This window comes from Myiozetetes cayanensis, unplaced genomic scaffold (assembly GCF_022539395.1).
Source record: "Myiozetetes cayanensis isolate MyiCay16 unplaced genomic scaffold, myiCay2020 scf15, whole genome shotgun sequence".
Lineage (NCBI taxonomy): Eukaryota > Metazoa > Chordata > Aves > Passeriformes > Tyrannidae > Myiozetetes > Myiozetetes cayanensis.
The window spans coordinates 15,478,791-15,506,473 of NW_026087159.1; the positions used below are offsets into that span (position 1 = coordinate 15,478,791).

At 56.6% G+C, this 27,683-nt stretch overlaps 1 protein-coding gene across 1 annotated transcript; it reads right to left on the reverse strand.

Annotated features, from left to right (window-relative positions):
• Window positions 1-986: 986 nt before the first annotated feature.
• NALF2 (NALCN channel auxiliary factor 2) lies at window positions 987-25,946 on the reverse strand. The gene is made up of 3 exons (XM_050310740.1): window positions 25,176-25,946; window positions 8,773-8,944; window positions 987-8,314 (listed from the first exon to the last, which is right to left on the reverse strand). The coding sequence occupies exons 1-3, from the start codon at window positions 25,929-25,931 to the stop codon at window positions 7,908-7,910; spliced, it is 1,335 nt and encodes a 444-aa protein (XP_050166697.1). The 5' UTR covers window positions 25,932-25,946; the 3' UTR covers window positions 987-7,907.
• Window positions 25,947-27,683: the final 1,737 nt, after the last annotated feature.

Genomic DNA, 27,683 nt, shown 5'->3' on the forward strand with positions numbered 1-27,683 from the left:
CCTCCATCCCTTGTCCCCAGTCCCTCTCCAGCTCTCCTGGAGCCCCTTTAGGCCCTGGAAGGGCTCTCAGGTCTCCCTGGATCCTTCTCTTCTCCAGGTGAGCCCCCCCAGCTGTCCCAGCCTGGCTCCAGAGCAGAGGGGTCCAGCCCTGGGAGCAGCTCCGGGGCCTCCTCTGGACTCTCTCCATCATCTCCACATCCTGTGCTGCTGTTCCCAGGGCTGGGGCAGCTCTGCAGGGGGGTCTCCCCTGAGGGGGCAGAGGGGCAGAATCCCCCCTGCCCTGCTGTCCACACTAAAGGGGGTGCAGCCCCCCGATTATTCACCCCCACCCCAAATCCCCCCTCCTGCACCTCCCACTCCGCTGGTTTTCCAGCACAGCCGGTGCCTCCCCCCCTTCGCCTCCTGCTCCAATCCGCTTTTTAAAACGTCATTTTGCTTCCCATGCAATTTCTTCCCCTTTTCCTCGCGTTCTTTCCAGACAGGATTTCCAGGTTGGGGCAGGACTGGCCCAAGTGCAGCCCCAGAGCTGCATCCTGTGGCCTTTGCAGCCTGGCAGCAGCGCTCAATTTGGAGCGCAGTGTCCTCGCTCTGTTCCATGCCGAGATCTGTTGTCCAGATGAATTAATTCCAGATTATATGTGGGTGTGGACTTCAGCTGGGCAAAATTTGGATACCCTGGTTGAGTCATTATTCTCTGATGAATCTCTTGGTGACAGCCTTCGCCCCTATTGTTCTGAGGTGAGCCCCGTGGCAAGAAATGTGAAGGCAAGAAACAAAAGAATATAAAGAAAGGTTACGAAATCAAATTCAGTTAAGGCAGGGTTATTGTCCCTCCATGCCGCCTCTGCCGTCCTCCAGTTGGGGTTGGATTTGGCAGGAAAACAACACCCGTAGGACAGCGGACGGGGTTCAGGGCAGGTTCTGGGGGAGCCCGTCCCAGTGGGACCCTCACGGCCCAAACGACACCAGAGACAGGGAGGAGGAAGTTTATCATCAATTCTTAACATTTTATTTCTTTACTGGGTTAAACAAGGAGCAGAGAAAACCTCGGCCCCAAAATACAACAGAACTGAAAGCATTACAGGTACAGAGACTATTGAACACAGAGAGTAGTAGGATAATATTTTAATACAACTGAATTATAGCATGGGATTGTGTTTTTGTTGGGTTTTTTTTGTTTGTTTTTTGTCAAACCAGTTTGGAAAATAAATGTAATAGGAACTAGTGCAAAAAAGTTCTAAACATGAAGCACAGTGTATAAAATGGCATAAGAAAACTGTCCCCTCGAGGACACAGTCACTTTCTTATGACAGAGGGGAGAAAGAGAAACAGAAGGGGGGTGGGAACAGAGAGGGAGGGTCGGGAGGCAGAGGAGGAAAGCTGGAAAGAAAGAGAAACCGGGCAGGGGGATTAGAAAGAATATTTTGACTTCAGCAGTTATGTTGGTTTGAGTTTCACCACCACGCACCGGAAAAGGACCTCGTGGTCGGTCTGAGCTCTGTCACCACCGACATGGCACAGGCGCTTGAGAAGGGTTCGGTCACGGGCAGCCTGGGCACAGGCGGGCACAGCCGGGGCGGCTCCCCCCGAGATCCCCCCGGGGTGCCCTTGTGCCCCCCAGCACCCCCAGCCTGGGCAGGGAGCCCCAGCCCGGCTGCCAGACCCGCATTCCGGAGGGAGAGGGGCACGAGGGCAGGGATCTGGGGGCTTGCCATGCTCTCCCTTAGCACATCCCTCCTTGAAGCACGGAGTCTGCTTCCTCAAGGACCCGCACGGGGAATTCCTTCCCAGCTCCCGCTCCCAGGCTCAGGCGGGAGCGTCTCCCTCCCGAAGGCATCTCGGAGCGATGTGCGAGCACCGGGGGCTCGGAGCTGACCCCGCTTGCTTTGGAACACAAAACCAAACCAAACCTCCACCCGAGGGATGGCTGGGGATCCCCAGGAATTCCTGCCAGGCAGAAGCACCTCTGATTCCCACAGGGAGGGTGTCCCTGCATTCCCAAGGTGTTATCCCAGCCTGGAGCCGCCCTGGTCAGCCAGGCCTTGCTCCAGCCTGTTCCCACCACGGAGCCACTGAGCCTCCTGCCCTGGAGAAACTGGCTGGATGCTATTTTAGGGAGAGCTGGTTGGAATTCCTTACAAATTGCTATTCTCTCCCAATCCGCTGCCGCCTGTTCCAACTGTGTGAGCAGAAAAAGTGTGATTTTTTTTTTTTCTTCGTTTTCTTTTTGGAAAATGAAAGGTTTTGTGGGAAAGGCCTGTTCTGGATGCATTTCTCAATTTGCAAAAAAAGAAAAAAAAAACGGTCATAATGATCAATCTGGCTTGTTTTGACAAGTTTCAAAATTAAAAAAAATCACTGTCTGGCTCAAAATGTCTTTTTGTTTTGCAACTCAGGCACGTCCAGTTCCCAAATACATTTAAAAATGGCAAAACCAAACCCAAATTTCATAAGCCAAACTTAATTCTTGGGGGTTTTTTTTGTTGAGTTTCAGTTTATAACAAGCAAAGCTGTCAACTTTCTGGGCTGAAAAAGGATCATCCTAAAATGCTAACGAGGCTGGAAACTGCTCCTGGCCTTGCCTGGAACACAAGTCCTGGAGATGCAGTGCAGGGAAAGATGGAGGGACGGGGCTCAGGAGCTCACCCATCTCCTGCCCAGGCCTGTGAGAGGGGCTGAGAGCTTTGATTAAACCCCAACAACTATTACAAGTTAATTTTTTTTAATGATCCTTAATTAAAAATGGTTTATTCTCCACGACAGCATTCCCTCTGCTCCCTTCCTCCCTCCCAGTGCAGAGCTGGAAGGTCACATGAAGAGCCACCTGGACCAAGAATACCCAAAAATTGCTGCCAAACCCCCTTAATTCCTTGGAATGGGTTTGTGGTTGGAGCTGTGCAGCCCCTGAGCTGCTGTGATCTGGGAGCTCTAAGAAGGCTCCTTTTGGGGGGAAAAGAGGTGAGTCTGGGGTTGTGTGATGTTGGTACCTCCAGCTGGGATGCCCATGAGCTTTGATGGCCTAAGCAGACCATTAACATCCAACCTGAACAGCAGACATGGCCCTTCCCAACTTTTCCAGCATAACTGAAGAGAGATTTAACCCCCAGGGATGGGAAGCCCCAGGGCAGCACAAAAAGCTGATACACAGAATTCCCTGTCTCATCACATTTTGGCAGAATCTGAGCATGTTTCTGTCCCAGCTTTGTCTCTCCCAATCCCTGCAGACATTTCTTTCCAGGGTATGGGATTAAGATGAATCAGAAGCTGAAGGTAACTTGGGCTATTGGACCTCACCTCATGGCTCTGGGGAAATCATGGAACCACAGAAAGGTTCGGGTTGGAAGGGACCTTAAGACCATCCAGTTCCCACCTCTGCCACGGGCAGAGGCAGCTTCCACTATCCCAGCTGCTCCAAGCCCTGTCCAACCTGGCCTTGGACACTTCCAAGGATGGGGCAGCCACAGCTTCTCTGGGAAACCCAAATATCCATCACCAAACCTCCACACTTGGAGCCACCAGAAGACCAGGAGGGACCTGCAGAGCTCAGCAAGGGGAAGCTCCAGGGCCTCACTCCAGCAGATCCTGCCCCAGGAGCAGCCGATATCAGGGATTTTCCCTTCCCACAGGCAGGAGCATCTCCCGGCATCGCCCGCAGTCCTGAGTGGCAGTGAATGAACTGCCCTGACATCTCCTATTGAAGCAAAGCAAAATGTGTTGAACAAAAACCATTTCAAGATGTTTTCTGAGTGTTGCCAAGTTACTCAACATGTTCTGCTTTAGTTGTCAGATGCTTTCAAAGCGATTTCCCTCACTCGGAGCACGAATGGTGAGGGCTCTCCCTGGGAATCTTTTGCCTGGGGCTACCATGGATCTGTATTTTCATAAGAAAAAGGCTCAACTAATGATGAATCTTTCCCAGAGGAATCGGGGCCTTTCTTTGGGATTTTTCTCCAGTTATTTTTAATTAATTTGTACAACTGGCAGCAACATGAAAGTGCAAAACCTGGGAATAACGATGTGGCCACGAAGGACTCGGCTCCTTTTGCTCCTGCAGCCCTGCCCACACCTGGATCCTGCAGGGACAACATCATCCCTCAGCTCCCCAGGGATGAGAAGCCCCCTCACCAGGGAGGAATCACTGCTTCCCACTGGGGGTTTTCTCCCAGCAGGAGAAGTTTATTCACTGAAAGAGAGGTTGAGTGTTACATCTTAATCCCAATATGGGGCACCTTCTTTAGGGAGAAGAGATCACTGGATGAAAAGCAGAAAGCCCCTTGGTGTTAAATTCCTGGTAGGATAAATGCATTTAGACCCGGGGCTTTCCAAGCTGGCTGTGGGAATGTGGCTCTGCAAATGGCCCCTGGTCTGGCAGACACAGGGCTTGGGGTGAAGTGTACCTGCATGCACAGGGCAAGGAACCCCGTTCCCTCCTTAGCCAGGCACATTCCCTCTTTATCCAGGCACATTCCCTCTTTATCCTGTCCTGTTGGAATAAATGTAATGCCGGTGGTATGAAGTGAGACAAAATCACCGCCTGCTCTCTGGGCTGTTCTCTGGTGGAGCAAAGACAGAGCCATCAGGGATGGAGGATTAGGAAGGCTGTAATGTCAGAGCACAGAGAGGATTTTTCTCCGACGGGCTCCATACACTGCTTCCAGCTGCTCCGGCCTGCTCCGGGAACAGCCTCGTCTGGATCCGTTTAACGAGATTGGCAAAGTGTTGAATACAGCATATGGTGCCCTAAAACCACAGAACTTATTGACAGCAGCCCAGACTCACTAAATAAAAGATCTCCTTCCAAAGCCTCACTCTGTGAAGACTCAGCACTTTCCTCCCAGTCGCACAAGGTAAAGCCCCAGCCCGGGCTCCGCATCCCGTGCGCTCCCCCTGCCTGCCCGCAGCACCTCATCCCTGTGGGAACACCTCCTGGGAGCCACTGCCTGGAAAATGTGTGGGTCTCCTACATAACTGCCCTGCAGAGTCCCTCACCCCGGTGGATGGGGCCGAACACTCCCCCAGTAACCACCACAACCACCCCAGCAAGGAACTGGCTCCGCTTTCCGACTGGCCGGGATGCAGCGCGTGCTCCCGGCCTCCCCAGGGGAAGCCTTCAGCTCGTGCTGGGGAAGGGGAAGGCATTTCTCACAGCTCCCAGGCTATCCTAGCAAAACCCTGCCAGCCCCCCTGATGATAACCTGGGATGTTGGACCTCGCTCCTGCAGCCCTATGGAAATCATGGAATCATAGAATGGTTTGGTTGGAAGAGACCTTAAAGCTCATCTTGTTCCACTCCCTGCCATGGGCAGGGACACCTCCCACTAGACCAGGTTGCTCCAACCTGAACACTTCCAGGGATGGGGCAGCCACAGCTTCTCTGGGAAACCCAAATCCCCATCACCAAACCTCGGTGCCCCCAGGAGCCCCTGAGCCCAGCCGGATGCTCCACGGCCAGCAGGGCACAGGGGGGAAGGGGCAGGGAGAAGGACACACAGCCCTCGTGGGCCACCCCACACTCCCAGTGCTGCTCAGTGTCACAGCACACAGGGACAGGGCAGTGACTCAGGGCCACTCTGACGCACCACAGGGGGCTGTTCTCTCTCCAGACGAGCCGCTCCAAGATTGGACGCAGCCTATCTCCGAGAGAGGCGCCTGGAATCAGCTTAACTCTTGGCAGGACATGAGAAATCTAATTTCCTCCAGGATGCGGCTGTCTGGAGGCAGGGATGGGGCTGTGCTCCCTCCCCTGGCCTGCCTGGGAGCTTTTGCTCCTCGTCAGAGCAGCTCCACAAGCCACTGCTCACGGCAGTCCGAGGGCTCAGATCCCTCTTTGTGGAACTGCTCCATGTCCAAGTTCTCAGATGGGTGTAAACTAGGCTGAAAATACAAGGATGCCATGAGGAGTAGTAAAATGAGAATCATCCTATCTTTTCTGAATAGCAACAGCAAGAGAATCTGTTTGGGAAACTCTCCACATCTTCCATGAGCGTCACCTCTCCCACCCCCAGAACCACGGGATAGCGGGATCACAGGCCTCGTCTCTGCAGGACTTCGGTTAACAGGCAACTGGTAGCATGTAAACATCACCCCAAAGCTCTGAGATTCAAGTCAAAGCAGGAATCAAACATTCAGTAGCTTCTCAGAGCCTCTTTGGTCTGGAAATGGGCTGGAAACGTCAGGAAACCTGTCCTTCCCACGAGATTCCCGGTACTTCCTTCTTCCAGCCGGGCAGGAAGTAGCTTTGCTCATGGGGCTCTGCTGGGTTTTGCTTCAACTCAATGGACCAGAAAGCACAAAGTTCCTACAGTCCTCATCACTGGGACTTCTCAGACCCTTGCAGATATTTGGGATTGGTTTGAGATGCAGCAGGACATTCCTCCTGCTCCATTCCTGCCTCCCAGCTGGGCTGCAGTGATCCACCCAGGGCTGTAGGTTCCCCATCAAGAGCCAGCCTGGAAAGAGAGGGAGCAACCCACCTCTTCTTGGAGCAAAAAGCAGGTCCACATCCAAACCATGACCTCATGCTAAAATGCCCCCTCCTTCTTCCCTGCCCACCCCCAGGACAAACCCTGGTCCCTGGTGCCCAGCCCAGAGGGGCAGTGCCATTCCCCAGGCACCACCTCACAGTGTTCATGCTGGGAACAGCTCTGGTGGGTGGGGGGAGAATTGGGAATTTCCTAGGAAATGATCTGGGCATCAGATCCTAGGGATCTGATGTCTGTTTGGGGCTGAATCCATGGATACACTGAGCTCAGGTTAAAAAAACCCCAAGTGAGCCAAATGAGACTGCATCAGCCAGCACCTTGCCCAGCTGAGTCCAGCTGTCCCAGCTGGGCTTCCAGAAATTTCCTGATCTGGGGGTATCCACAGATAGAAACTATTCACAAAAACTCTCCTCCCCAGCTGGGCTTTTTTAGTGACTTTTTTGTGTGGGAGACTCTCCCTATAAGCCAGGTTTCTCCAGCCCTTTTGCCCAGTCCTCCTGCCATCCAGTTGATGATTTGTAGCTGGGAAGCATGGAAGGATGCCTTTGGGATGCCCTGCATCCAGCTGTTACTCCCTCGGTTAGCCTGTGCTGCTGGAGTCACATCTCCCTAACTCCTCACAGAAACCAGTCAGAAAGGACAAAAAAAAAAAGTTACACCAAATCATCAGGACACTTGGCAAAGTGGGATGTGGGAATGCTGGGGATATTCCTCCTGCTCCGTGCCTCCTCCCTCTCCACCTCCTCGCACAGAGGAGCAGGAAAGGCAAGGCTGGAGGAGCAGGCTGGGATGCAATGAGACCAACCCCGAGTGGTACCACAGTGAGGTGTCACAGCATCCCACTGCTGCCCCAAACCCCCTCAGCGAGGGCAATGCCACGCCGAGGCCGCTGCGCCCCACGGGGGTGGTTCTGCCTCGAGTTGGTGAGTTTTCCCCGGGACAGGAGTTGGGGGCAAGGCTGTGCCAGGAGGTGCTGCCCCTCCTCCTGCTCCCTTGGGATTCACGGACCGAGGAGAAAAGGAACAAGGGCTGGGCCACCCACCAAAGCCTGGCACGGCGTGGGCGGGGAAGGCGCGGGCGCCCAAGGCACTCGCGGCAGCAGCCGGGAGACACTCAGCAGTGCCACGGGGACCCCCCTTCCCAAGGGACCCCCTGCCCTCCATCCCCCCACCTCCATGCCATCCCTGCCCGTGCCGGGGCCGGGAATGCCACGCTGCCACTGACCGAACCCTTCTCAGCGCCGGGTCCCGCAGCCCTGTGCGCGTTAGAGACTCTTCATCACGGGGATGCCCCGCGGCGAGCAGCTCTTGGGGGGTGCGTGTGCGTCACCCCCAATCCCGTGCCTCCCATTGGAGGAATAGCATGTGCCCCCCTTAGTGGAAAAAGATCTGGCGTTCTCCGTGGAGGTCGGCCCTGCCCTCCGTGTCACTCGTCCCGTGCCACGCTCTCCTCCAGGGCGGGCGGGGCCTCCAGGCCGAGCCCCCCGGCCGCGCCGCCGCCGTGCATGCTCGAGAAGGACACCATGGTGTGGAGAAGCATCAGGACCAGCACGCACAGTCTGATCCTGCTGCTGCCGAGGCGAGACCCTGCGGAGACCGGCAGCAAGGATGGGGAGCGGGGCTGGTGGTACTGGTGGTGGTGGTGGTGGTAGAGATGGTAGTGGTTCTGCCGCTGGTGATGGACGTGGGGGTCGTGGCGGTGGAAATGGAGCGACTCTGAGGCCGTGGATTTGGGGGATGTGTCGTCGTTGCTGTCTGGGGGGTGGTCGCAGGAGTCCCATTGCACCTCGCAGCACTTGGCCTCCTCGTCGGGCAGCTGGTTCTCCAGCAGCCCTGCAGGGAGAAGAGGAGGAGGAGGAGGGGATCAGTGGGAGACTGGGGATGGGGCTGTGGAGGGAGAGAGCCAGGTGCTGCAGGATGGGCAGAACCTGAGAACCAGGACACCCAGACCCCCCCTGGACTGGTTCCCAATGTGTCTGTCGGTCTGCACAGACAACCAAGGAGTGCTCAGGGCTCCACAAATCCAGTTCATAGTGGTTCAGTGTCCCAGCCCTGCTTTAATCCATCACCTCCAGCCCCTTCTATGCTTTAGCTTTCAATCAGAGGCAGGACTTTCCTTTCCTGTGTTAAGATGTTGCTGTGTCCCCATTAACCCCTCCCACCGCACCCCCAGGATGGCCATGTTTCAGCATCAGGCCATGTGTTTCCACCTCCTCCCACTTCACCCCAAGCCTCCCAAATCCAGCTCGTGGCTTGTGACCCCCCCGTGCCCCGCTCCCAGACCTCCTTACCCGTACAGATGAAGCCAGGCAAACCTCCATAGATCAGCTCGTCATTGTCCGGTAACACAAAGGGGCACCTGGTCTGCACCTCCAGGCAGTATTGCTTGCATGGGATCCGCTGTCGGCACTGTTGTTGGGTCACGTTGAAGTACTCGGAGCACAGCCAGGCCTTGTAGACAGCCTAGGGGAAGCCACCAACAGGGACCTGTCACCTCCCGAGCTGGGGTTGCCGAAGCCTCACAGAGACATGGGGTGAAAGGGGAAGGGAGAACCCCCAGCCCCCGTGAGAAATGTCTGCCAGGCCACCGGGGTCACTTATGGGACACTGATCGATTCAGACAACTCACTGAACCATCAGGAAGCTGGAACTCATCTCTCTGGCTAAACCCTCCACAGAAATAAAGCTGATTACCACGTGGAGCAATGTCCCCTTTAGACAGGCACAGGGACACTCTGCCAACACTGGTGAGCCAAGACCTCAGTCCATCACACAAAGATTCCAACGCCGCTTATCGCCCATCCCAGAGCACCCTCCTCCTCCCTGAGACACCCCGCTGCTCCCATGGGCAGCAGAGGATTCTCGCCTCCTCTGAAGTGCTTTGGTCCCCATCAGCTCTGGATGTGGGACATGAGACAGCAAAACAGACCGTGGGCTGGTCTTTCCTGGAGATTTCCTGCTGGAAAGGCTGTTGGCCAGAAGCAGCTGGCACTGCTGGGATGCAGCACATGCAGCCACTGCACCTCAAGACCTGCTGCGTCTCTCTCTGACACCAAATAACACTTTGCTCACCCTCCCCACCTGGCTGTGGGAGAGATTCCCAATTTCCAGACACGTGGAACTTCCTGCTGTGCCATTTCTTTTGGAACCCATTCATTGTACATGAATGTTCTGGCTCTGGGATGTACAAACAGCAGTACAGATGTCCCTGCGTGCTCCGCTCACCCTCCTGATGCTTCAGGTTGTGCCTGGCGACATTTCCATATGGAAGAGCAGCCTGGGGGTTCACCCGTGACTGCAAGGCTGTGCCACATCCCCTGCCTCTCCAGCCTGTCTGCTCCCTGGTTTCCCTCTTCCCTTCTGCTCTCTGTGTGCTCGTGCCCCTCGCAGCTGGCTGGGTACAGCCCAGGTGGCTTTGCCTGCATCCCCCTTATCTCCCCATCATTGGGCACATTCCAGAATCCCCCTTATCTCCCCAGCATCAGGCACGGGTGGAAGCTGTTTGTCTCTGCTGGCTGTATCAGGGAGCGAGGGAGAGCTCCTGTTTCTCCTGGTGAGCATCATTCCTCAGGCTGCAAGAAAGCCATGGCACCACTGGGAAGGGCACCCCCTCCCTGCTGCTTCCAGCTCATCTATGAACTCATCTGGGCACCAGTGACAGCGCTATGGTCATTCCATGGCCACATCCAACTTCCTTTGAAAGCAGCTGGAAAGGACTCCCCGTGATTCAAAGGGAATGAGCTTCCCTCCTCAGTGTGCTTGGAGAAACCCCACGCTCCTCTCTCCAGTGGCATTTTCATTTTCTGGAGGCTTTGAAACCATCACTTCTTTGTTTCCCCATGTTTTCCATAGATCCTTATCATCCCTTGTTTGGATCCTGGTGGTGTCTCAGGATTAAAGCTGGTTGGGAAATTCTTGGCAAGTCATTTCAGTTTCTTTTTTCCCCTGGAAAATGCCAAATCATGAAAACCAGAGTTTTCATGGAAGCGTGTCAGTTTTGGTGAAACTTTCATCACAGAAAGTTTAATGGGAACCAGGACATGAACCAGAGCGAGCATTTCAGAGCAATCCCATTCCCCATGGCCAGGGTTTTCCTCTGGGATGTGGGAACACAGCTGTAGTCCTGCTCCTTCTCCCTGTCCCATTGAATGTTGATTACTGGGACACAGTGGAACAGCTCCAGAGAAGGAACCAGAGTGTGAGGACACAAGTGGGAGGGAATATTTCAAGGTCTGGATCTGCATCCCTATGTCCAGACCCATCTGGGACAGACACCCCAAGTCCATCCCTCCAGCTTAGCCTGTTTTCCAGGCCTTGTCTGGCTTAGGATAAACATCTCCATCAGTGGGACTTCCTCGTGTTTCCCAAGGAGGTTGTTTTATGGCACTTATCTCGCTGCCTACAAGTTTTCCTTCATACTTGACCTACATTTTTCCATCCAAAAGTTCACTCCCTTCAATCATTCCAGACACCATCCCTCTCCCTCCTCTCTGTTTACACATTTCTAGTATTTGCAGACGTATCACGCTCCCCGTTAGTCATGACTCAGGCTGATTTACTCACGGCATTTCCTGCCCGTCTCCCTGCCAGCTCCGACTCTCTCCCACGCCGCTTCCCAGATCCCAGTCACAGCCACAGCTCCCACCTGGGCACACGTGCAGCCTGGGAAGGAGGGATGCTACACTGGGTTCTCTAGCAGAGGACTGTGGGCGTCACTGGGGCTGTCCCAGCTCTGGATTTGGGCTGCAGTGAACCGCAGGTGGAAAGGGCAGCTGGAACAGGAGATTCCCAGAGCTTGGCATGAAGGAGCTCGGGCTCATCCCGCTCTCCTGCGGAAATACAGCTTGCACAAGCGGACTCTGCATGGATCTGCACGTTTTCCATACAAATTGATTGTTCTGATTCCCATCAGGGAAGTCTGGCAGAGGGTTGGGGTCACAGGCAAGGATATTCCCAGGAATTTAATGGAAGTACAGAGAGAGAGGCTGCAAGGAGCTGGTGATACCATCGGATAGGGCAGAGGAGGTGTGCTCATCCAGAAACTACTTCCCTTTCCCCTTTCCTTTCCAGGGCACCTGCCTGCCCAGAGGGAAACACCGGAGCCCTGGTCCCAGTCAGCCCTTGCCATGCTGGGCTGTGGATCCTCTGGATGCTGCAGCAGGAATTCCCACAGCTCTGCAGGATGGAAACTGCTCACAGAGACAGCAAAGACCTGCTGGACCAACAGCCTGTGCCACTCCACTGGGATCACGCTGATGTGGGCAGATCTCCATCCATCCCTATGGATTCTTCAGGAAGCGGTTTGGGTTGCAGTCAGTGTTCCTTCCATCCCTTCTGGTTTTGCTTTTGGCAGATCTCCAGCCTGGCCAAGTAAATATAAGTAACCTGAACTCCAAATAGCTCCATTTTGGTGCCCTCTTCTTGCATTTTTAGCTCAGAGGACTGGCTGGATGGCTCTGAGAAAGCACACGGAGTTTTGCTGCCCAGGAAAGGAGCCAAGTTCAGACACCAAATTTATAAGGGAGGAAGAGAAGGGAGGAGGAGGAGGAGGAGGAGGAGGAGGACAGGCTATTTGTCTGCATCAGAATTCTGCAGGTGGGATGAAATACCCCATCATAAAAGACATTAAAAAGAAACAACATGAACTGGATCTCCAATAGGTAATTAAGCTACTTGTCTCCTTGCACTTCCAGCAGGATCTGGAAGCAGCAGTCAGAGGAATGGCCCTTTCACAAGGAATTCTGTGCCAAGTGGAGCTCCTCCCTGCTTACCTTTTTCCCCCTGCCTCCTGTCAGTACCAGGATAGCATTCCCCACCAAACAGCTTTTCCTGAGTCTTTCTGTGTCCTTATTATGTCTGCACAAAATAATATACTGATTTTTAAAGTAATTTGGCCACTTCAGGGCCAGTCTAGTTGCTGCCAATATGTTTCAAAAACTGGCATTGCCTGTTGAACCATCCCAGCTAAATTTTGGGACAACAAAGGAGCAAGGATGGAGCAGCACCCTCGGGATGCAACACCTTTGCAGAGGATACACTGCTTGGGATAGTGTGGATGCTCACTGGGAACACCAGCTGCAATTAACACAACAAACTGCTGTTTTCCCACATGAGCAGGAATCAACGCTTGGGAAGTTTCCCCAAGGAAAATCCTGCTGATGGCCCAGTGGTAACAAACCCTTCTCCTTAATTAGAGGCAGGGGCTGGGGAAGCATTCCCAGCCCAAATTCCACTTCTCTGGGAGGGTGATTTGCAGACTGGAGGGGGAGGAGGACAGAGAGGGAAGCAGGGAGCTCTCACCTACAAAATAGCCCTGGAAGGAGACCTGGGAGAGTGCCCGGGCCAGAGGCTTTGGATCACTCTGGAAGCTGGGCTCTTCCATCATGACTCTCCTTCCTTTTCCTCTTTGAGGACACTCTCAGACCTTGCTCACTCATTCCCAGCTTCCAGGTGGGATAAGAGGAGAAATCCCTGCCTGTCCCTGCCAAACCACCAGCTGGGAGCAGCCCCCTCCCCTCCCAGAGCAGTTCCTGGGACTCACATTTCCATCCTGGCCTGAGATGAGCATCTGGAGTGGCTGTGCCTCATTAATCTTGGACACAGGGAAATGAGTCCTGCTAATGAGCTGCTCGGGCAGCTCTCCAAGCTCTGGCACATCAGGATGCAGCGCGGGAAGCAGGACAGGCTCGGGGGGAAAGAAGAGCCCCTCTGGATGGCAGAGGATTAAGGGAATGCTGAGGTCCAGGGCTGGCCAGGAGGAGTCACAAACACAAGCTGCAATGTCCAATTACCACTGTATTCAATTACTGCCGCCTGCAACTTGGGCACGAACAATGTGGAGCTTTAAAACAGCTTTTTTTCTCCATTTTTTTAAAAATTCTCCTTGCTATGGGCTGTTCCATGATCATCTCAGGAACAGCTGGATTTTTGGTAACTTCTTTGATAGTTCTGGAGCTGTGTTATCCCTGCCTTGTCACATTCACATGCTCTGGTTTGGGAGAGGGGGGAGAAAAACCCCAACCCAACCCCAAAAGCCAACAACTGTGCGTGATTATGGGGTTTGTATTGTTTGGGCTTATTTTTTTTTAATATAAAGTTGACTTTGGCCTGGTGCTGACAGTGCTGGAGCCGCAGATCCTCCGTTTCCCACCCAGGGGAGGCGCGGGCCGGGCGCCTCTGCCCATTGTACCCGGCACTGGGGGGCACAGAGGGGCGGCTGTGAGGGCACTGCCACGGACACTGCCAGCAGGAACGGGCTGGGGCAGGCATGGGGGCTCGCTGGGAATGGGGCTGGATGCACATGGGCTGTGGGGTGCTGGGAAGGGCACTGCTGCAAACACTGGCCGTGTGGCAGCATGGGTATTCCTCAAACACTGCTGGGAACTCCCCATGGAGCTGCTGCACTGGCATCCTGCTTGCCCACCAGGGCCAGCTGGCACGTGCCCATGCTGGCTCTCTGCTGCCTGGCAGCCCACCCCTCTCCAGGGTTGGTTTTGCCCTAAATTCTCTCCCAGCCATCCCATGGCACCAGTCGGGTCCCACCTGTCACACACTGTGCCAGGGCACAACGGGCACGGGGGGGAAGAGCCGGGTCCAGCCTGACCACCCCCATTCCGGGACCAGACCCATGTCCTGTGACCTCCCTGATGAAGTCACTCCCAAATTACCTGGAAGAACTCGTCAGAGGGACCCACTCACATCTCAGTGACTTCACAAAGCACCCGATAGTTTTTAGCATTTTAGCTTTAAATCCCAGTTCTTGGATTAAGAACACCGTCCAAATGCTGCTTCTTTTAGAGGGAAAAGCCCAGAATTGCTCCCTCCAAGCTGCTCAAACCCAGCCTGAGACACACAGCACCCCAAGTGCTCATTGTTCCAAACTCAGAGAGAACAGCTTTAAAGTGTGACATCCCCACACCTGACACACAACGCCCAGGTAACCCTCCTGTCACACTATGTCACGGATCAGGGAGCTCGACACACATCTTGGGAAGAACTGGGGTGGGAAAGGATGGGAGAACCAGCATCTCAACCTGCCTCTGTGACCATATGCATACCATCAGCACCCACAGGTGCTGGGCTGGGCAGGGCCAGGCAGGGGTGGCAGTGCCAGCTCCCAGCCCTGGGAATGCTCCCAGGGGACAGACACCACAGTTACAGCCCCACTGCTTCGCTCACCTGCTCCCGGCACCGAGGACTGCAGAGGCCAGGGAAAAGCCTGGTCTGATCCCAGCAGATGCCATGCTTCCCTTGGAACAAACCCAGGAGGAACAGCCTGTCCTTGTGGTTGTGGCAGAGCAGGGAGCATCCCCTGGATCAGTGGGATTCACTGGATGACCCTCTGCAGCCGGGCCTGTGCTGAGGACACAGGACATGTGGCATCCCAGCATGGCTGTGCCTGTGTCTATTGATTAATCCCACTAATTAATGCCCAGCTGGATGAATGGGAAGGCGGTGACCACTGCCAGCCCCTCCTGCTTTCCACAGCCAGTACCTGTCCGTGCTGTCCCAGGTCACCCCATTTCCCTGCCCAGCAGTGTCTGCAGCCCCTTCCCTCCCAGCCCAGCAAGCCTGGCCACGGTGGCTCTGCAGCCAATGGGATCTGGACGGAGATTATCCCCGTGGTGCAGCCCCCAGTCCTGGCTGACTGCTCCTGCAGACCCCAGCCCACTGCAGGAGGCTTCTGGTACCATATCACTGCTAGAAAACATTACGATTCCCACTAAATATTTCTGTTTCATCATTAAGCTCCACTTTGGGACAGACATGTCCTTTGTCCAAGAAGGATGAGGACAGGGTGGCAGCACTCTGCTCACAGCTGCACAGACCCCAGCTCCCATGCCAGCGTTCCTGATGGCAGTTCATTCCTCCCCTTCCCACACTCTAGGTCTGTGTGTCCCCTCTCCTCGCCCTGGGATTTCCCTGGCAGTGTCTGGGACACTGTGGCCCAGCCTTGGTGGGCTGCCCGTGGGCACTGCTGGCAGCCCCCAGCAGCAGACAGTCCCTGTCCCGAGATCCACCTAATTCACAGCAGCCTGGGAGCACAGCAAGGCCACAGGGATCAGCATTCCCACGCCAAGCAGTAACTCCAGGCTGCTCCTTTGTCTCCCCTTTCAAGAGGGGTCTTGGCTGGGCTTTAGAGGAGAAGAGCAGCTCGCTGGGAAGGGGAGGCCAGATGGGAGTGTGAAGGTTTGTGTGGGAAGGGGATGGACACCAGGACACTGGGACAAACAGCCGGTGGCCAGGGAGTGAGCAGTTCTCCTTGGCATCTGGAGGAGATGTCCTTCTGTCTCCCCTGTGACACTGCATGGCCATGGCCCAAGGGGAGAGGTGCCCCAGGGCTGTCGGGAGGTCAAGACTCCAGTTCCAGGGCCTCACCACCCTCTTAGTAAAGGATTTCTTCCCAATATCCCATCCAACCCTGCCCTCTGGAAGTGGGAAGCCATTCCCCCTTGTCCTGTCCCTCCATCCCTTGTCCCCAGTACCTCTCCAGCTCTCCTGGAGTCCCTTTAGGCCCTGCAAGGGCTCTCAGGTCTCCCTGGATCCTTCTCTTCTCCAGGTGAGCCCCCCCAGTTGTCCCAGCCTGGCTCCAGAGCAGAGGGATCCAGCCCTGGGAGCAGCTCCAGGGCCTCCTCTGGACTCACTCTATCAGCTCCCATCCCTCACCTGCCAGGTCCTGGAGAGGCTGCAGGTAACCAGTGGGTTAGTTAGCAGCCCACCCGATCAGCCCAACTAACTAAAAAGTAATTAAAGTCCCCAACAAAGCTGAAAGGGACTGAGTCGGGACAGAGGGAAAGTGAGGTCCCTGCAATCCATTAGCCTGGCTTGAGGAATTCACTCCCATTAGATACTGCTGCAGCCAGGAGCTTAGCAGGATTCAAAAGTGGATTAAACATTTATGCAGATAATGAGAACATCCTGTTACATTAGATAGGATATAAAAAAATAAAGGCGAGACACTTCAGTGCCACGAGCCATAAATTACCCACCGGCTGATGGGGGCGAGCAAGAAGTTTCTCCGCTCACCCACCTTCCAAGGAAGTGCTGAGGATGAACATCATTTTGAGGAGGGTGAGAGTGCCCAGCCCAGCCAGGGGTGTCATGGTAGGGCTGCCTCACACCCACGCACATGGAAGGGCTCTGGCAGGAGCCTCTTGTTCTCACTCGAGTGCAGCATCCCACAGGGACCCACTTGGTGTGAGTGGGAAAGGGACAGGCAGCAGGAGGAACCTGGACCCTCCTCCCATATTGTGCACCTCATGGAGAGGGGTGAGCAGCAGGATCTGGCCCATCCCAGCTCCCTCATGCAGAAGATAGTGGGGAGACAGGAGCATCCTGGCTCCTGGGCAATTCCCACGGTCAGAGAGCGTTGCACAGTCTCTCACGTCAGTGCTGGAGTTGTTAAGTGTAACAGGTCCTTGCAGCCACCTAAAATTGTGCCCAGAGGTCCCTTAAATGCAGGAAAAGATGATTTCTAGATGCTTATCACCCCTCCTGGCAGCTCTTACTGATGGAGACACAGAACTGGACATGGCTCATGTCAGACCTGAGAGCTGAACCTCTGTTTTCTATCCCTGGCTGAACACCACTTGCAGGAATCTCCCACTCCCTTCCAGGGGAGGAAAACCCCAGGATAACCCTCAGTCTCAGTGGTGAGCAGCAGGCAGATGCTCCTGGCTGGCATCACTCCTCAGGCAGCGAGCCCCAAGGGATGTGCTCCTGCAGGGAAACCCCATTCCTGCTGCTCTCCCCTGGAGCAAGCCCAGGACAGGCTGGGGCCCTCCTCTCCTCTCCTCTTCCTCTCCAGTCTCAGTCCCCTGTGCCAGCCCTGCCCATTCTGCCTCCCACTCCCAGGCCTGGAGCCAGGATATGGGCAAGCCTTGGGAGCTGACCCTGGGGATCTCCCAGCCACTGCTGCCTGCCAGACCCTTGGAGACAGCCGGCACACAGAGCCTCGGGAACGCCTGCCTGGCACTGGCACCCACACGGCAAACGGGTGCAGGAGAGAAGTGACGAGTCACAGGGCACAGGGGTGAGCAGAGGGGTCGGAATCTTTGGGAGCACTAACACAGAGGCACATGAATTCCAAAGCACAGTGGGAAGCTTCATTATCCTCCGCAGACTGGAAGTGCTTCCCCTGCACTCCCATGAGCAAGGAGAGTCTGGAGAGCTGCCCCACGCTCTGAACCAGCCGGCAGCTGCTGGTGCTCCCTGATGGTCTCATTGGAACAGGAGAGCAAGGAATGCTGGCAAACAATAGCACACATCGGCAGGAAAACACCGGTCCTGCATCTGCACTCCTGCCCCTCCCCACATCCAGCTCCACGGAAAATGACACCAGGAGCAGGTCAGGGAGAGACCCAGTCTGGAGGGGATTGAACTTGGCACTCCTATTACGTTAAACACAAAACCAGAGCTCTTTCTCTCTCCACACCAGTCAACCCTTCCCAAACTGCGTCTGTTCAGAAAATTACGAGAAAATCTGCGCTCGTCTCCTCTCCCTCCATGACCACAGTGGGACCAGCACAGCACGGTGCCTGCGGGCACAGGGTGCACCAGGCTCCCCATTCTGAGCAAACAGAGGCTCTGGCACAGTCCTCACCAGTAGAGCCCCCATCCCAGTCACTTCCAGTTCCCCTTCTCCAGCTCTGCCTTCACCCTCCCGTCCCTCCACAGCCTCCACCCACCAGCAGCGCTGCAGAACTGCTGTGCAGGGATGTCAAACACGTGCATGTTTTACTCCTGAGGATATGAGCAGGGCAGGTGGCATTTCCTTCTCCAGCCGGGGCCAGGAGCACTGGGATGCTGATATAGGCAGGGCTCTGGAAGGCCAAAACCTTGCCAGGTGAGATTGTTTCATGCTGCTTCTTTAACACAGTGGCCACATGAGCAGCATCTGGGGGAGCCCATGCTGCCACTGCTCCTCCCTGGGACACTCCAGGAGCACGGATGGGAGCGAGGCCCTGGGGAGATGCCAGGAGCAAAAGTGGAGCGGCCGAAGCAGCCGAGCCTTCCCGGGCACAGGCAGCTGCCGGCTGTGCCTGCAGGAGTGGGGCTGGAGGCAGCGTGGACAGATGGCTACTTCTTGCCCAGGCAGCCTCTGTGCCTCATTCACAGATTTGCTGTCCCTGAGTCATTGCCCTTCAAACGACAGCAGAGCCAAGCTCCTGCGTGAAGCCAGGCATGAGTCGCATCCTAATGGCATCCTGGTGACAGTGGGAATAGCCCCCAGCAGCCAGGTACGTCCTGCCTCTGCTGCCTCCCACCCTGGCAGGCAGCTCTGGAACTGGGCAGCAGAGGAAAAGCCCCGTGGGGCATCTGCGGAGGGCAGGCCTGGGGCCGTGGGATGTTTTGATGAGACCCCTCTGCGTGTGGTCCTTGGGACCGCCCAGCAGTGCCAGGGTCAGGCCGGGCCATGTGTGATCGATCCCTGCTGGGCATGAGAGGCTCCTTTCCTGACGGAAAAGAATCCTGTCCCCAGGGAGGGACCAGGTGAAGCCCTTTGTGAGGGCAGGCCCAGTCAGGCCCAGTGATGTCATGGGTTCAGTGCATCCTCTTCCCCCTCTCAGTGCCCTCTGTGGGGGGCTGCTGCCTCCTCTCTGCTGGCAGCGCCGGGACGTGGGCACGGCACCGGTACATCCCTCTGTCCGTGGGGACAGCACATATCGTTACCTGGGATGAAAAGCAGGGTGGCAACGGATGTGCACAGTAAGAGGGACCAGGGGTTGTGTGGTTTTCCCGGGTCACACATTTTGCCGATGCCATCACTGCTGAGCTCCAACTCCCAGAGCCTGCCCACACCCAACAGGACCAGCTGGACACTTTCCAAAAGGCATTGCCAGCTGCTGAGCCTCCTCCAAGGAGCTTGTTCCACCTCACTGGTGAAGCCCCAGTGCCCACCGTGCTCCCAGAACACAGGTTTCTATCTGGCACGGGCAGCAGCAGCACAACCAGGAGCACACGGGAGCAGGAACAGGCACCAGCATCACTTGTCGCTACTCAGTGACAGTTTGACGGAGACAGATCTCACCCTCCCTCACACTCATTCCTGCACCATTTGCCAACCTGCCTGTTGCTGCAGAGACCTGCTGCTGCATTGGGAAACTTCTGGGTTTTCCCTGAAGCACCACAGACAAACGTGAAGGAGTGAGGACCAACGGACAACAAGAACAAAGCAGGCAGCCAAACACCGCCCAAATCAGCAGTAAATCCCCCCATTCACATCCTGCCCTCCACACCAAACCGCTTCATCCCACGGAACTTGTGTGGGTCCAGCCTCCAGTGCACCACACATTCCCAGACAACTTGAGATGTCTCAACCCCAAACAAATCTCAGGACTGTCCAAGCACAGGCTCAGCACTCCCTTCCCACCCAGTTCACAGCACTCCCACATGTCCCAGGCACTGCTGGGGCATTTCTGACACTGCAACACTTCCTTTACTACAGAGCAAACTCCTTCCATCCGTTCAGTTTTTGGTTTTTCTGTTTTCCAAGCTTTGATCTTTGTTTTCCAGCATTGAGGAGACACCCGATACAAAGCACCAAAATTGAGCCGTGCCAGAGGCTGCAGCCCCAGCACTTGCACCCTGAACCCCACAGACCCAAATTCTTTATACAATTTAGTCCCATCTTTGTTCAGGGCTGCAAACAATTCCCTTTGCTCCCACGGAACGGGTGGGTAATGTAGAGCCACACACTTGGCTAAGCCCGTGCCTGTGCTGCGCTTGCTCAAGCTGCCAAATGACTGCGCTGATCTGCTGGAATTACTTTGGAATTTACTCGGGAACCTTTTTTCACCTCATGAAATGACAGTAAAGCTCCATCTCACCGGCCAGGCTTGTTCTGGAGAAGCTGAAGGTGCAGTTCTGGAGCTGAGAGGTGTGTGGGAACAGCCTCTCCTCCTGGGTGCTGCTGCTCCTGGAGCAGCGAATGCTGCAGAGGGGACCGGGTCCAAGGTGCAGCTTTGCAGTCACCCATCAGTGGATCCTCTGGAAGCCTCAATATTAATGTAACCCTCCTAAAAAAGCACAAGATTCTGGTGAAACCACTTCTGCTGTGGGTCTCTAGGGACCTTCCCTCTGTGCAAGGAGCCATCCCGGCTTAGAGCCAGAGTGAACCAGGTTGAGCAGCATTTTGGATAAGCCCAGCCCAAACAAACTCGAGCTGCTTTTGTGAAGGTAAAATGCTGCTTTGGTTCCCCCAAGAGGCGTTCCTGGCTCTGGGATAACCCCAAGACATGGCACTCCCAAAGCTCCCGCCCCAGCAGGCTTGTGTTTCCAGAGGATGCTCTGGAGGGAGGGATGCTCCACAGAGATGCTGATTGCTGATGCTATTCCTGGCTAGACAAGAGCCAGAAAACGGGACCCTGGAGTGCTGAACCTGGGCATCGTGGATTTGCTCTCAGCTCGGTCTGGGCTGTGCCAGGCGTGATGCCATGGCAGGAACCAGCCCCCACCCTCACCACACCATCCACCCACCCACCCCAGGGAAACACCGGCAAATCCTTGGGAGTGAAATCCTGCTCCGCCAGACTCCCCGGGAGGTACCAGGGAAACCAGAGGTGCAGAAGCAGGTCTGCCTGGGACACAGCAGGATCCAACAGCCAGGGGCCCATACACAGAGAAACCTGCTAATCTAATAAAACCTGAGATGCTACAGGTCCTGTCCAGCCCGGCCTGCCCAGCTCTGCTGCCAGCCCCGGCCTGCAGCTCCTGCCTGTCAGCCTTTCTCTCTCCACAGCTTTGTTTCTTGCAGCCTAATGAGTCCTTAATTCAGCAGGCTTTGTCCCATAGATCTTGATTTGCCCCCAGACTGGAGGGAGGGGGCACTTTGGGAGCGCTGTCTGTGGCGGTTGCTGGGGCAGGAGCCAGCACGCACAGCTCCACCTCTGCAGGAGCAAAGCTCTCATCTGGGGGCAACACTGGTCTTTCCCTGTATGGAAACATGGGAAAAAAGCACAAACCGGCCCTAATCATCCCACAGGGCATTGCTTTGCAGGGACAGGGATTTCTCCCTGCACTAAGTCCTGCAGAGCATGAACCAACAGCTCGTGTGTTGCTGCTGCCTCACATTTCCCAAGTCACATTTGTCTGCAACATCCACATCCCCAAGCCATGACCTCCTCAAGCCCTTTTGGGGATGCTCCAACATGCCCCACTCAGCACATGAAGTTCACCATGTCCTGCAGTGACAAAGGGTACAAGTCAGGCAGGAAGAGGAGATGGAAGTGGCCAGAGGTGCTCCTACCTCAGTGACTTATCCCTCTTATAGTCAGAAAACACAACTATTTTCCACCTTTTATCCACATCACCCCTAACTAGCACCATGACCCAGAAGCTGGCACTCAAATCTTCACTGCAAGAGGTGAAATGTATTTGAGAAGATGGATGGACTTTGGGGACCCCCTGTCCCTCTCCATCCTGTCCACGGCGTGCCGGAGCCCTGCCCACAATGTCCCCACGAGAGCCAGACCCCCCCAAACTCCCACCAAATGGGAAATGCAAACAAACAATAACCCCCAGAAATGTCTCTTCACAGTTCACTGTCTCTCAGCCACAGGGATTTCTGGTGTTAGTTGTAGGAGTAACAAGTAAAACATTTCCAGAGTGTGATTTGGAAGTTGATGGTGCTGCACAGGAATAACAACGTGTGCAGAAAGCGGGATCTGCCCAGGAATGATCTCCAAGCAGAAAATAAAAAGGCCTGGGAGAGCATTACAGCAATGAGTAATCTCAGCAGCACAGTAATCACACACAGACCCCACCATTTCATGGGAGATTCTGACCCAGCCTTCCCCAAGCTCCGGGCACAGATGGATCCAGGATTTGGATGTTCAGGAAGCCGTTTCCCCTCCCAGCAGCACCGACCTTTCCTGCACCAAACCTGGGCACAGCCCTTGGGCTGATTTATTAACAGGGAGTGATGTATCCCCTGACACCAACCCACAAGACTCACCCACTTCCAAGTCTGTAACCTGGGGTCAGACCTGCTGCCATGGGACAGAACCGGTGGTTCTGGAGGGTCTTTTGTTGTTGTTGTTGTTGTTTTAAATGAGATGGAACAAAGAGCTGAAATCCTCGTAGTGGTTTGGTTGCCACAGAGCTCCCTGTGTGCTGTTTATTGAGCCACACTTCTTCAGGATAAAATACCAGAGGGATATGTGGCTCTGCAGAGGGAAGCTGTGTGCAGGTGACCTGGAGCTGCTGTGCTTCCCTACTTTTGATTTTCCAGTTGCTGTTATGGGATGGGAGGGATGCAAACGGTTAGCAGCACTAACTCCCTGTACACAGCCCTGCTCCCACAGTCCTCTGCCCCAGAAATATCCTTTAAATCCTGTTTGCCCAGCTCCAGGGCTCCTGCAGCCAGAGTCCCGCTGTGAGGGCTCTGCAGGAGCCTCTCACACCGGCCGAGCTGCCCCTGCCACTCTGTTTTCCTCCACTCTCTCCTATTTTGATGTCATTTTCTCTCAGATGTTGTCACCATCGAGCTGTATCTCTGCCATCCCTCAGGAGTGGGTATTATCCAGCATCTGGATGGGAATTACAAACCCAGGCTGCTTCAAAAGTCCCGCCAGCCACATTTTTTCCAAGGCAACTGCAGCCCCTGCTGAAGTCCAGAGGACTGGAAACCAGGCCAAAACTCGCTCGTCAGCACAAGGCTGGATGAGTTTGGCATTAGCCTCGTTTCACAGATGGAGAACAGCCACCAAGAGGGAAAGGTTGAGACCCGTGGGTGTGAAAGGCTGGAATAAGACACCTAAATATGCCGTGAATGGCCTTAAATTAAGAAGCCTGATTTGCACAGGAGACTGAAACACACGGGAGCTCCAAGGGCTCTGGTTGGAGCCTGCAGGCTTGGGCACCCTCATGGAAATTTCCCCGTGGGTGGCTCAGGTGAGCACGCACAGGTTGGCCCTGCTGCTCGTGCCTCCTGTTGCTTCCCAAGTGCTGCCTGTGGAATGCAAAGCTGGTGCTCTCAGATGCTCTCAGGATGCACTGACACAACACGGAGCCAGTTCGGAGGTACATGTCCTGCCACTACCTCCAGTTCTGCATCTCCCAAGCTCGTTTCCTGCCTTCCCATCAAGGATGTTAAGACCAGGGACACTTAATGAAGACTCATCTGAGCATGGATCTGTTTCTACCTACTTTGGAGTCCATGGGAACATCTCCTCACCCAAGACCCAAAGGTAATGATTTTCTCAACTCTGTTTGCTTCCCTCTCTGGGTCTCTCTCAGCACTCAGCAGAGATGGAAGCTAAACCTGAAGCTGGGGTGTCTCTGCTCCACCAGACACAGTACAGGGAGACCCTGCTCCTGGTGCAGGAGCAGCACGATGGACAGCACTGGACTCCCGTGGAAGGGAAGCAGCGGGACCAAACCCCTTGGAACAGGCTGAGTACTACATCCCTCAGGAACTGCAGGGTGAATGTGGGCAAGCAGATTGCAATTACCTGGCCTGGCACGGGCCCAGAGCAGCAGCTCTCGCTCCTGTCCAAACCCAGCTCCTCACAACAGCGACCCTGGAGCAGCAGCCGGGATCTCGGTGCCGTGCCCTTGGTGAAAGACACCACCTGGGTGTCCCCAGCGCTGCATCCCAGTGCTGCTTCCACCCTTTCCCAAGGCATGAACATCACACCAAGCACTGCCCATGCTGAACTTCACAACTCCTGTCCCAGAAGAGCAGTGACCAAGCCCTGTCCTGTCACTGGGGGGAAGCTCTGCCACTGTCCCTCTGGGGACAGTGCTGTCACACACCCTAAGACACGGCTCCGAGAAAGGGAAGCAGGTTTAATTATTGAGACCATTCTGCTTCCCAAAGGGAATGCATGCAGGTGAACAGGGTAACTTGGAGCAGGTAGGGATTGGTGGAACCAGGGCTCCTGGAAAAGATGGGAGCATCCAGCAGAACCACACTGGGGGCTCCAAGGGAGATCCAGCCACGACTCCCATTTGGGAGAGGTGGCACCGTGTGGAGCTTGGTCCCATTGGTGCTGGGGGAGGCAACCAACCCATCCACAGTGCCCTGAGAGAAGAGATGGTCAGTGACACTGAGGAAAACCCCAAAGTGGGAACACCAACAGGGGGAGGCATGTCCCAGCATCCCCAGCTCCCTGGGGAGAAGGGGTGGAAGAGCTGGAAAACAGTTGCTGTATAAGGGGAAAGGGCCCCAGCACCACGGTTCATCTGAGGTCACAGTTATCTAACGACAGCCAGGCAGAGCCCTGGGCTGTCCCAGGAGCAGCAGCAGGCCCCAGGCAGCAGTGGGAGCACCATGCCTGCCCCAGCCTGGGCTCTGTGTGCACAGGAGTGCACACGTAAAGGGGTGGGGGTGAGGCTGGCAGGGAGCAGGGTGCCAGGACTGGGGTGTTGGGAGTGGAGTGTCAGGAGCAGGGTGTTGAGAGGGGTGTCTGGAGTGGGGTGCCAGGAGCTGCCCATGCGTGGACAGGTGTGATGTGACTGCTCATTCAGCCCAAGCTCTGCTTTGCTTTCTCGCTCTCACCACCCCATCCCAGCCTCCCTGAGGGCTCCAAACTGAGGGCACTGGATCACCACTGCCAGGAGGGTTCAGGGGGCAGAGGAAGACCCCAGCCCGCGGGCAGGGGGGCTGTGGTACCCCCACACAATCGAGCCCCCCATGGCTCAGCTCAGCTCACCCAGGCTGCCCTGGGGACCTCGGGGCGCCCCGTCCTACCTTGCAGTCCGTCAGGCAGGATCTGACCGAGTACTCTTCCGATTGCAAGTACTTCTCCAGCAAGAGGTCGAACTCCTCGTATTTTTCCTGAGCGTGTTGGTCCAGCCGCTGGTACGCCTGGACACAGCTGCTACAGGCCTCCCCGCCCAGCGCCCCGGCCGCCGCCACCACCAGGTCCACCATCAGGTTGTCCAGGCTGCAGTCCAGGCCGTCCGGGCCGGCCATCTCCCGCAGCAGGTCCCAGATCGTGTAAGTATCACAAAAGGAGAGGTTGAAGTTCCTGAAGTAAGCCTGCAGGAAGGTCCTCTTGGAGGAGGGCGAGGCGAAGAAGGGCGCGGCGGCGGCGGCGGCGGCGGGGGGCGAGCGCAGGGGCGCGCCGGGGGCCCGCGGGCGCTGCGGGGCGAGCAGCCGGGCGCACGCCGAGTCCAGGTCCCCGCGGGCGGCGGGGCAGGGCCCGCCGGGGCCGCGGCTCAGGTTGCCCAGCAGGGCCTCGCAGCTGCCGCCCGCCGGCTCGGCCGCCAGCAGCGCCCGCGGCCCGCGGCCCCGCGGCCGCTCCCGGGCGCGCAGCTTGGCCCCGGCGCAGAGCCACAGATGGTCGGAGAGGAGCACGGTGAAGAAGAGGAGCGAGGCGAGCGAGAGGCGCCATTTCTGCGCCCGCTCGGGGTCGGCCACCGGCTTGTCGCTGCGGCGCGGCGCGCAGCACACGGCCCCGCCGGCGGCGCCCCCGCGGGGGGACATCCAGGCGCCGCGGATCATGCCCCGGGCGCGCGGGCGGCCGGCGGGCAGCGCCGCGCTGCCGCCGCTGTCACCTGCCCCGCGCCGCCGCCATGCCCGCGCCGCCCCCGCCGCGCCGCGCCGCCCGCCCCGGCCCCGGCACCGGCCCCGGCCCCGGGCATGCCCCGGCCGCCCTCACTCGGCTTTCCGCTTGCCCCGGCGCGGGGCCGGGGCCGCGCCGCGCCCGCCGCCACCGCCGCCTCCCGCCGGCCCCATCGCCCTCAGTCTGTCGCCATCTTCGGCCGCGCCGCCAACACCTTGAGGAGCCGCCAGCGCTGCGCCTGCGCGCTGGCCCCGCTCCACCGGCACCGGCACCGGCACCGGCACGGGAGCGGGAATGGGAATGGGAATGGGAATGGAAATGGGAATGGGAATGGGAATGGGAATGGGAGTGGGAATGGGAATGGGCGTGGGAATGGGAATGGCAATGGGCATGGGAGTGGGAATGGGCATGGGAGTGGGAGTGGGAGTGGGGGTGGGAACGGGAATGGGCAAGGAGTGGGAATGGGAAAGGGAGTGGGAATGGGAACGGGAATGGGCATGGGAATGGACACGGGAATGGACATGGGAATGGGAACGGGCATGGGAATGGGAATGGGCATGGGAATGGGAACGGGCATGGACATGGAAATGGGAATGGGCATGGGAATGGAAACAGACACTGGAATGGGAATGGGAATGGACACGGTCATGGGAACAGACGCGGGAAAGGACACGGGAATGGGAACGGGAATGGACATGGGAATGGGAATGGACACGGGAATGGACATTGGAATGGGAATGGACACGGGAATGGGAATGGACACGGGAATGGACACAGACACGGGAATAGGCACAGGAATGGGAATGGACACAAACACGAGAACGGACACGGGAATGGACATGGGCAGGAACACGGACATGGGCAGGAACACGGGCATGGACACAGACAAGGCCCGGGGCATGGGCACGGACACAGACACGGATCCGGGAACGGGCACGGACAGGGGAACTGACAGGGACGTGGCCCCGGCCCCGCTCCCCGGGCGCGGCCCCGCACGGGCCGGCAGGTGCCGTGGTGCTGAAGGACAGCTCCGCGGGCAGCGCTGCTCGCAGCGGGGACAACCCCGGTCACCCTCCCCATCCTCATCCTCACCGTCCTCACCATCCTCTTCACAGTCATCTGCATCCTCACCCCGAACCTCACCTTCTCCCTAACCCTCACCCCAACCCTCACCTTCACCCTCATCCCCAATCCATCCTCACCCCGAACCTCCCCCTCACTCCAGCCCCAGAGCCTCGGGCTCCATGCCCGGCCGGGGCCAGTCCCGTCCCCATCCCCGTGTCGATGAGCCCCGTACAGGCAGGGCCCGGCAGAGAAGGGCTCTGAGAGCTCCAGCAGCGGCCACGGACATGGTTCTGTTCCCCCGAGAGCACCCCCGGAGTCCCCTTGCTGCCCACACACCCTCAGCCCCACAAAGAGCCCCCAGCGATTCCATTCCTGGGGCACTGGGACAGAGAGATCAGACCAGGCAGCAAAAACAGTATCCAGGGACTTCCTTTCTTTGTATTCCTAAACCCCTTTTAGGGGGGGTTGGGGGATGGTTAAACCCTGAGGGACCACCAGCTCACTGGGAGTGGAAAATAAACAGAGTGACTGGGGGGGCTCAGCCTGGAGAAAAGGAGGCTCAGGGGGGACCTTCTGGCTCTGCAACTCCCTGACAGGAGGGGGGAACCAGGGGGGGTCGGGCTCTG